Raw genomic sequence first — 10689 nt, forward strand, 5'->3', positions numbered from 1 at the left:
AAGTTTTTTCGAGGTCACTCAGCACTAACATAAATCATTTTATGTGGAAAAGCTGTGAGAATAAGGTCAAGGCGACTGTAACAATCACATTGTGGTACTTAGCCCCCAGATACAGCTAAGTGTTGTCGCTGTCAGTCGCTGACACAGCACATATGACATAAATAATGCAAGGCAAAGCAAACACGGGGACAGCAGCTACGAATGAGTCATATTTTTGTATTATTTTTCACCCTTATATTCCTCCCTAACTACTGAGTGAAATACCCATCTTGTTTTTTTCCATTAGACTAAATACGTCTTTTCTGCTCATTTCCAAGTAAACGACCATAACTCGAACATCGCACTCATTCTAAACTGGAAAGATCTAACGGTCTTTGGATTTCACCGCTCAGTATTGTAAGCTCAGCACATTTAATCGGTATTAGCCCTCTGCTCGGCTTCCTTTATGGGAACCTGTCTGCAGCGCGGTGTTGTTTATCACGGGTGCTTACAGTAAAAAGCCCTTTTAGTGCCTTAGTTTGGGTTGGCAAGTAAAAAGGGCAACGTTGTCAGGGAGAGATTGATCTAAAGGGGAAGCTGATTTTTGTCTGTTGTTTCTAAGTGTTTCAAGGTGTTTATTTCAGTGGGCTCGGTGACTTTTCTGTGCTCTTTGCAGAAGCTCTCAGCTTTACCAAGACTAAATCTATAGCAGACTGGAGCCGGCTAAAAATATTAGGATTCTCCTCCCAAATCCGCTAAATATCAGGATTGTCAGCTTCCAACACAGGGGCTTGTGGGAAGGACACAGGACTTGTGGGAAGGGCAGAGAGAGAGAGAGAGAGAGTAGATGAGAAAGTAGACAGAGAGCACTTCAGCGGTCTTGATTTCCTTTCTCTTACCTGTTAGCGAACATTGTGCTCCAGACAGTTTCCATAGCAACTGCCGATGAAGGACCTCGTTTCGAAGCAAGGTGGAATGACTCGTGGTGGTGGTGCTGCTGGTGGTGGTGGTGGTGGTGGTGAGGGTTGTGGGAGGGTGTAAAGGTCCAAGGACAGGTCCTAGCAGTGATGAAATACAGATTTGTTAAAGAGAGACAGTTCTATAGGTCTAGGGGTCGCGGTGATATAAAAAGGAGAAGTTGTTAAAGAGAAAGTTTAGCCAGAGATCAAAAGACAGTTGGCCTGCTGGGTTGGCAGACAGGATCGTCTGCCTCATTTCTAAAGATGCTTTAGATAGTCCAGTCAAAAATACCATTTTATACCTATACATGATGTGCACTGATACCAATTCTACCATTTCTTTTTTCTTGATAGTTCTTTTTTGTCATAATAAAGGAAATGTCTCTAGAAGTTTTGTGTCTATGTATAACCCTTTACTTTGACATCTGTAAAAGCAAAGCACAATCAAAGGTAATAAATCAACATGAACAATCTTTGTTGTCCACAGTGAATCACTTACTGTACTTGTAATATCTGCTGTTGGCTGTGTGTCTCCAGTTCGGTTCTGACTTCGGTTCAAAGACGGGTAACTCAAAAGAGGCTGCACATCTCAAACCCTTCAAAGGGGCAGCTGTGACCGAAAGCCAAAAGATCACACACAACCGCGACACCAGCAAACAGGTGAGAAATCAGTGACAAAATGAACAGTACACGCTGTTTGTATATTATATATTATACGTGTTAAAATGTTGATGCCCAGTAGCTGGTTTAGACAATGCAGCCTGTTCAGTTGTAAACACAATTCCTGTATAAATGCTTCCTATTTATTTTGTTTGCTGACAGTTTTAGTAACATGTTTTTAAGGCTTCAGCTCAAAGATTCTGTTGGAAAGTTTCACATATTAAAAACAATATCAGTCCCATGACTTGGTACCACTCTTGTGATGTTGAAGAACATTTGATTTCCTATGTACAAAGTACTCTCGACATGAAAAATGTGCTTTAAGGTGTCTCCTGTAGTCTGTAGATGACTTTCAATATAATGCCATTCATCTTTATCCGCCACATTTACCAACAGATGACAGAAAAGAAGATTTCTGTTGTCGATGGCAACCCAAGGTCCACCAAGGACGCCACTCTCCCCCACAAGACAAACACCACGGCCAACGGGGCGAAGCACAAAGACTTGCTCAAGGCCCCAGAAGTCTCACAAAGAAGAACCTCTGTGGACGCTGGCGGGCCTCGACGCCTCCCGTCCCCGTCCCCATATCCGTCCCTGCCCCTCCGGTCCACATCCCCGCCCCAGCCTCGACACCTCCGGTCCACATCCCCGCCCCAGCCTCGACACCCCCGTCCCCATCCCCGCCCCAGCCTCGACACCCCCGTCCCCATCCCCGCCCCAGCCACTCCCCGTCCAGCACCCAGCCCCTGGCTTTGCCTGTCCCCCCTCAGAGTGGCTGTAAGCCCCTCGGCAGGAGACCTGTTCGGGCTGCGGAGGCCATAATGCCTCCTAGTCTGATGAATGAACTCAACTCGGTGCTGAGCAAGAATATTCGCAGCACCAAGAGCAACGATTGACAGGAAGTCAGAAGAAAGAGAGGTACCTAAAGAAAGGTCGGTTTGAACCGTGGGACAAACATTCCAGAAAGATGCAGAGAAAGAGCACACGATGCAGATGGAACCAAAGTAAGTTGTATTCATTAGGGGGGTTTCATAGCCTGAAGACTGCTTCTGAACTTGGATATAAAGGATGCCGATACACAGGGGGATGTGGGAAAACAGGTGTAGAAGACATTGGAGGTCATGCAGACCTCAGCTGGACATGGCACTGACCCAAGCACTACAAAGCGTGATTTATATGCCGCTCTTCTAAAACATACTAAAAGTATGTTTGACTGTCAAACCACAGAAGTTTCCAGAAATACTCCAAAGGGCTTGCATCATGCGTTTATGTCTGCAGTTACTTTGAAAATGCTGTTGACTACATTTTAATCCTTATTGAGTAACGCTTTTTTTTTAATTAACATGTTGTTGTTTTTTTTTTTACAAGCACTTATGCCGCAGAAGCTATAAAGAGTATTCCCTATGATCAGCATTAAACCTGACGGGGTCCTCCATTATATAGAATTACAGTATGTGTTTTACAGAAATGCAATGAAAATCATGTAAGCAAATTCAAAAGAGAAGAGCAGGTTAAGGGCCATCTAGCTATTAATAGTGGTTAATAGCCATAGTATGCAATATGCTGTTAGTGGTGGGAAAGTATTATTTATTTGTAATTATATTTTTTAAGTTGTTTTTTTTAACAGTTGACCAGCTTTTTTTCTCTGTAACCATTAGCTGCTTAGCTACCTAGCAGTGTTTTTAATCACCACTTTAAACCTTTCACTGGCTGCCACCATTTGTAATTTGAATGCACAGTATAAATCTAAGCTAGAAATAAACATTAGAAAATGCTTAAACATGCTACTTTACTTGAAATATTTGTGCATGTTTAACCTTAATGTTCGGTGTTTTCAGTGTGCAATAACGAAATAATTAACGCTGAACATTTGTCTGAACCGGTTTGTAGTTTAAGGAACAGTAACTTTAATTAAATTGTCATATTAATACAGGTACAGTCATGAAATTTGACATCTGACCACCTAATGGTGCTCCAAACGACCCTTCAACATTCAGACAGTGGGAGCTGGGGATTGAACCCAACCCCGCAGAAACACCATCGAATATCCTCAAATAATAACAGCATCAAGTCTTGTAATATCATTCTTAATCAGAAGCAGGCGTTGAGAGATAAATTAACCTGAAGAGAAACACGATTTCAGCTTTTCTGTTCAGTTCAGGTGTAAAACTAACAATCCTGAACAGATTACAACCTTAAATATTAGAATTTCCGCTTTGATGCTTTCTGTTTATACTCATGCTTGACTCTCACTCACCATGCTGATAAATTGAGGAGAAATACTGTGCTCGGTATTTTTGTATTTCTTTCTTTCATTGCCAAAAGCTCTGGCTAAAAATGATGTTTCCTGTGTTTCCATAGAAATGCAGATGTTGGGAACAATGGAGATGGTAGAGGTGATGATTGTGTTTCAAAAAGAGAGAGACACACAAGAAATTGCTTTTAGAGAAATGACCAGTTCTGTACTTTTGTACAGTAATGAAAATACAAACACACCCAGATCCATCAGATAATTACAGTTAGGTACAAATAAAAAAAACTGCATGAGGAAAAGCTATCAAGATAATATGATAATGAAAGCATCAGTGTTAAATGATAATTACCGTCATTTCTTTCAGGTTTATTACACATCATGATTGGATTTTTTTTTTCTTCTGTTCACTTACAAAGGGCTCTTTATCTGTGTTTTTATTTCTATTTTAATATTGCATCTGCTCTCTGAGGGTTGTATACTGCAGTCATTTGGCCATTTTTTCCACTGGTAAATCTGCACAGTATCTATAGGGATTTTTATAGTCCATTGGATAGATTTATTTCTGTGCACTTTGTTGTGTTCCATGAACACGTCTGCAAAATTTAGGAGACGGAGTCCTGAAAGAAAGTGGAGCAACTTAAGCCCCGTTGTGGATTTAAACACCAAAATACCCCATCCTCCCATCTTTGACTTATTTATACATAATTGAAGCATCATTTTATTCAATGATTTCATTAAATTCTGCATTTTCTCGAGTGAAATGTGAGAATAAACTCACCCTTTCCAGTCACACGCCTTTTGTTGAATAATGTATAGCTGTCGGAAAATGCTCACATAGGCAATTGTCACACAGGTTCCTCCATGAAAAATTCATATGAACATTTTATTTTCATTATGCCTCGTACACCAGCTGCTTGTCCTTTGTTTCATGTCCTTATATTCTAATCATGGAGCTGCCACGTTTTATTCATTCATGGTCTGAGCATTTCTTATGAGGGCTTTGTTTGCTCTGTGCAAATATGTGTTTTCTTCCCCTCGCCCATATTAGTTATAACTTCATTGCACTATTGGAAATGAATACGGTCCTACTTAATTGGCCTTTTGAGAGTCAATTTCATTCCATGCAGCCTTTCTTCCATGGGAAGCGGGAAACACTGTAAGACGTGAACTCTTGGATCTGATGTGTGATATTATGTTTGTACCTCTGTAATCACATTATAACTCACTTGAGTGGTTTAGGTAATAATTGCTTTAAAATTCTCACGTCTCCTGTATTTACTTGCACTGGTGTATACCATCTCTTGGTCCTCTGCCAATCTGGATGACCATTTACCTTTGTTGTCCTCTGTGTCTGTATAACCCAGCATTTTTGCCATCCCTCTGAGGCCCATATTGTACAAAGGTCACCATATGGTGTAAGAGAGGTCAGTGGAAAGCTCTGCAAAGTCATGCGACGGCATTGACCATATCGCTTATAACTAAATGCATTAATGCAAACTTTGTACTTAAGCACAATTTGTCGGTTTTTAACCTGATTATTTTCATTGATGCTTTAATTTTCCTTCTCCAGCACAGAGGGAAATATTTGATTGTTTTCTCCACTACACTAAATTGACAGGTAGAGTTGCTCATTACTTAAAACACATTTTATTTAATAATTATAAATAAACACCGCAGACTCGCAACACACATAAGCAAGCATAAGGTAGTGGCAGAAGTATGTTTTAAATGGTAAGATCAGGGCGAAAATGCACGTGTTTGTGAAAAACTGAGCATGAAACCTGGATAACACTGCACAAGCTGTTTGAGAGGGATTTAAATATATGTAAGCAGTTGTTAAACATGGCCTCTGTCTGCTTTCATTCTACGGGGATTTAATCCGTTTTCAACCGTTTTTTTGGAGTCTCACGTTCACGGTGGAGGCATTCCAGGAAAACTGTTTTCATCAAGATTTCAACACATGGTGATTAGGTCTAATTCATACACAGATGTTCATTTAAAAAAATGAAACCAGTGGTTTTGTAAAAAAGACTTAAATTAGAACTCAGTTATTTAAAAAAAAAAGCAAAGATTAGAGGAAAAAGTGAATAAATAAATGAATAAAATTATAATATATATGATAAAGTCTGCATTTTTGTCAAACGTTCCATTATGTCAATGAAGCACTGGACTAAGAATGCCATTACGGTTGGACTGCATATCATTCTCAGGACCTGGAAGACGCCCGAGGAGCCCCTTTTCAGGACTGGGTGACTGAATAGTAAAAGTAGCTGCATATGAAAGAAATTAGAATGTATCACATTGTATGTCATCTTTGTATGACTGATGTGTAGGTTGTAAAATAACAATGGAAAATCCTGAAAAAGTTACATTGTAATTTCGAGCTAATAATCACTGCAGACTTTTCGAATCAATCCGCATTGATGCTGCACTGCCAGTTTATAAAGCAGCAATAATTCAACTTCCACAAAATTCACTGTGATGGACGTAATAACTTAATAAGATAAGATACTTAATAACTTATTTTAAGAGGCAGCTAATTAAGAAACTCATGCCGGAAGTAGAGCTAAAGTTAGATCCAATAATCTCAAAACTGCAACATGTATTTGAAAATGTAAACCAAAAATGAAGAAAGGGAGCATGATATGAAGTCGGGGAGCTAAAACCTGAAAACAAACAGGTATGGCCCTTTAAGTCAATTTTTTTTTGTTGATAGGATGTACACTCTCTCAAGGTTTCTACCACCACCAGATATCTGTGTGCTCCTGAGTCATACAGCACACACATGCATGCAGAGGTGTACAGTAGCAGAGTATCTGAGCTGAATGCAGTGCTCACACAGACAGTGATGACAGCGGGAGGGAGAGAGAGAGAGAGAGAGAGGGGAGGGGGGGGGGGGGATTAGAGAGAAAGGGAGCGAGCTGATATGCTCGAGAAAAAGAGAGAAAATGACAAGTTATTTCAAAAGAACACACATGAGCCCAGTGATTCTACGTGAGATGCCTCTCAATTAAACCCGGAGCCTGTAGGTTTTTTTTTTTAAAAACAAGGCATGTTAGGCTTAATCTGATGCAGTTTGGAAATGTGCAGGTTATAGATCAGCCTTTCGTTCTTGTTGGAAGTGTCCACTGAGAATGCGATCTGATCTCCCACTGTCTTTGGTGTTGTCTCGCTTTGTTTCTGTGGATAATACAAACGTCAAGGGCAGAAAGTAGAGGGAGCAGATGAATGACAGGCCTCAACATGACATAGCCATCTGTATTCTGGGCTGCCGAGAAGCTCGTCCTCACGCCGCTTCTCTGAAACAGTCATGCAATTATAATATGTATCCTTTGCAGCCATATGCTTAGTTATTTTCAGAGGTAGAGAGAAGAAATTACTAAGATAACATATTGACTTCAAACGCAACAGATGTCCGTGAGGAGAGTACACAGATATTAAGCCATCTTCTTTGCTTTATTCCTGACCACTGTAAATCAGAAGGACCGTACTGTTAACTCTGACTTACTGCAGCTGTACAACATGCACGTCAAGCCATGGCTCCGGTGATTTACATTTCCAGAAAGGGTAAGCCTTATATTAATGGAGCCGTCCATTTTTAGCAGCTATAAATAGCTCACTGCATGAAGTCGGCCCACTGCTGGCTGCCTTTTTTTTTTTTAACGCTGATCCACACATTCTGCCCTCTAATCTCAATTCTATTAATGTCTCGGCTGATATTTACGACACATGGACCCTTTTAGCCTGACACGGCTGTAAAGTATATGTTCAAACCAGCCAAGCTTTATCTAATTAAAAGCCTCTGCAATTGCAATTCAGCTGGGATTGAGTCTTTAAAACCTCAATCAGTCTCCCCCCCCCCACTCCCTGATCGAGGGAGGGAGCAAGTCACCACAGGGCTAATAAAGAAGGGAATGTTAAACATTCCAATTAAACATTTTGGAAGAATACGGCTGCAGATCATTTTCATTTTACATTATTATCACCATGTGGAATGTCGCCAGATGGAGGAGGTCACATCAGTGATAACACTGTTATTTGTTTGGGTGGTACCCTTACTGTCCTGTAACTAAGGCATATTCCCATATGGTTTTGCATGATGTCTGAACAGCACGCATAACTTCAATTGATTCAGTAACCCTGAGCTAAATACATTCAAAGAACAGGTAATGGTTGGAAGTAAATTAATACTTTTCAGACTCATGGGGGAGAATTTTTGACATTGTTGACAAAATTTACCCACAACCTAACCGACCACTCGGCCAGGTGTAGCCCTGAGCTTCTAGCCTCGAGCATAGAGTAGGAGAAGGCTTCAGAGATCGTGTAAGCTCATTTCTTTCAAACTCAACACGAAATCTATCAGACTTCTTGTAGACTTTGATGTGTAAAATTGGCACACTTAATATCTGTAATTTCTTTAAGTCAACTTTTTAAACTTTTGGGATTTTTGTGTATTTTTTGACTCTACAACGTTCCTCTGATTGGCTACAAACCTCTGATTGGCTCGCTTGCCTTTTCGCCTGTGGAAACCGCTGCTCTGGAGGTAAACTCACCAAAGTCTAGGAAAGGAAGACTTCAAATGAACGTAAAGTCTGAGTTATAAACCTTTTGTTTGGACTTTTAGCCGTTTGTACGAAAAGCAGGGGGATGTCGAATGATAAACACTGTCAAGTTGCACCATGGGGAATGTAGGATCCAGTGTTCTTTGAGGCTTGAGTCAGTATAGTGTCTAAATGTCCCAATATATTGGCCTCTGCTGCATTGCTCATGACCATATAAAAAAGAATCTCTTCTCCCAACCCGGGTGTCCACGAATGAATCTCTGGAGTACACCTTTCTAAAATGAAAAATATATCTTGAGGTTTAATCTCTAGAAAAGCTGTCTCTCCACTGTGAACATTGTGCGCTGCAGAGAGTGAGGAGAGTGATTCTAATATTGATACAACCACAGCTGGTGGATTCAAACAAACCAGAGGCTGGCAAGCTGTATACGAGGGTCTCTGGGACTTGGTGAGGGTTCAGAACCTTTAGAAAAAGAATAGGGTTTGAAACAGCCAGACAGAGAGAGAGAGAGAGTGTGAGGGAGCCATGAGCTGATCAAGGTGGACCTGCGAACCCTGCGGCCATTTCCATTTAGAAATCCACTCCAGAGGTGGAATGAGAAGTTAAGCCAAGCCGACCTCTGTGTACCACCGTCCAATGGGCTCCCTTATTTCGCTAGCGAGGGAGCAGGTGCAGGAATGGGCAGGCGTACGCAGAAGAAGAACAAGGTGGAAGGAAATGAGTGAGAAAAATGTGACAAGTGAACATGGCAAGATTGCATACCTGAGCGTTTAACATGGCATGAAAGAAAGAGAGTGCATTAGCAAGAGAAGGATAATGCGTTACAATCTCCTGACCCCTGTATCCAGAGTCCCCGTATTGGCTTTCTGTGTTGGACCTTGACCGCCCTATTAAAGCAGGCCGCCAGCTCCCCGGAGTGACCAGCAGCACACCACATAAGAGAGTCAGCAATTTGTTGTGCCCCCCAGCTCTTGAAACCACACCGTCCCAAGGACACAGCTATAGATTGGACACCATTGATTTGAATTGGGAAGAGGAGCATAATTTGTTGCCTCATTCTGAGTCCATTATTTATTTATCCCCGTCTAATCTACTATGCCAGTCCATCCACAGTAACCTTCATCTCGAAATTTGTTTGGTCTAAATTAAGTCATCCACTCTGGGTGGGTTACGGGAGTGGCAAAGTGGAGAGGGATTTAAACATCAGCTAGTTAAAGATGCATAGAGTTTCTGAAGTTCAGGAGTCCTTGGCTGCTGTTTGGTGTACTTATTATCTGACATACTGTCTATATACACACTCTAAAGCCACCAATCAAAGAGTTCAGACATCTCATCATTATTGCATAAAACTAAATTGGTGGTATTAGCGAGTCAATATGAACACCTCCCCTTTATTTGGCGTATTTAGATAGCTGTTGATACAAAGACTGCATCCATTCATGTTTTTTTTTTGTGAGCTACCCAATATAATTTTTAATACATAGAATAATTCAGTCTTAGATGTGCCAAATTGTTTCCTGGTTATTAGCTGCTTGAAGTCAAGAATGTAGCTTTTGTTGCTACGTCCTTACGTGGTCTGGTCTGACCAGAAGCCTATTGCGGCTAATGTTAGCTTATGTTAGCAAACTTAGCTTGTGTTACCAAAGTTTGATTAGGGTTAGGGTTAAGTTGCATAATCTTGTCGTGTAACAGACGTTAGTGAGAAAAGTTCCCTGATTTGATGACTTGTGCTATGGTGTTAGCATTTATCTATTTTAGCATTCTCAATTTTCCCATAAATGTCAAATATGGCTACAATGGTCGCTATAGAGCAAAAGATATATAATCTTGCTTATCGTTGATGGAGTGTATGAGTTGCTTTCAGCCTAGTCATCTTACATAGCAGCTTTAAACATAGCCAAGTGTAGATTTTTTGTGGTGCCATTTTTTTCTTGGCTGCTATCATTGTGATTTTGTCCCAGCTTTGTTTCCTTTATTTTATTTATCTACAGAAAGCATTTTCTTTCTTCTTCTTACTACACCTTTTTTTCGTTTTTTGTGTTCAGCTCTGTTTAACCCTCTGAACTGTACCGCTTCTTTGTTCCCACTGTAGCTATAGCCTGAAAGCGTTTTCCCAAAAAAATGTGTCCACAAGTCTGAAGGCGCAATTAGCCAGAGGAAGAAGCAATCACAGGATTTCATCTCATAATTGATATTGAGCCCTTCTATATGCAAATGATTGAAAAAGATCCAATCTCGCCATTTTATTTGATAAAGCTGTGCACTCTATCATAA

The 10689-nt window shown here is 40.7% G+C and overlaps 1 protein-coding gene across 1 annotated transcript in view; it reads left to right on the forward strand.

Moving 5' to 3' along the window:
* Positions 1-5736, forward strand: part of arap2 (ArfGAP with RhoGAP domain, ankyrin repeat and PH domain 2) — a 109488-nt gene extending 103752 nt beyond the window's left edge. The window contains 3 exon segments of the mRNA XM_054601561.1: positions 1476-1598; positions 1995-2203; positions 2320-5736. Of these exon segments, the coding sequence (XP_054457536.1) occupies positions 1476-1598; positions 1995-2203; positions 2320-2494 (507 nt within the window). The 3' untranslated portion in view covers positions 2495-5736.
* Positions 5737-10689: the final 4953 nt, after the last annotated feature.

This window comes from Anoplopoma fimbria, chromosome 7 (assembly GCF_027596085.1).
Source record: "Anoplopoma fimbria isolate UVic2021 breed Golden Eagle Sablefish chromosome 7, Afim_UVic_2022, whole genome shotgun sequence".
Taxonomy (NCBI): domain Eukaryota; kingdom Metazoa; phylum Chordata; class Actinopteri; order Perciformes; family Anoplopomatidae; genus Anoplopoma; species Anoplopoma fimbria.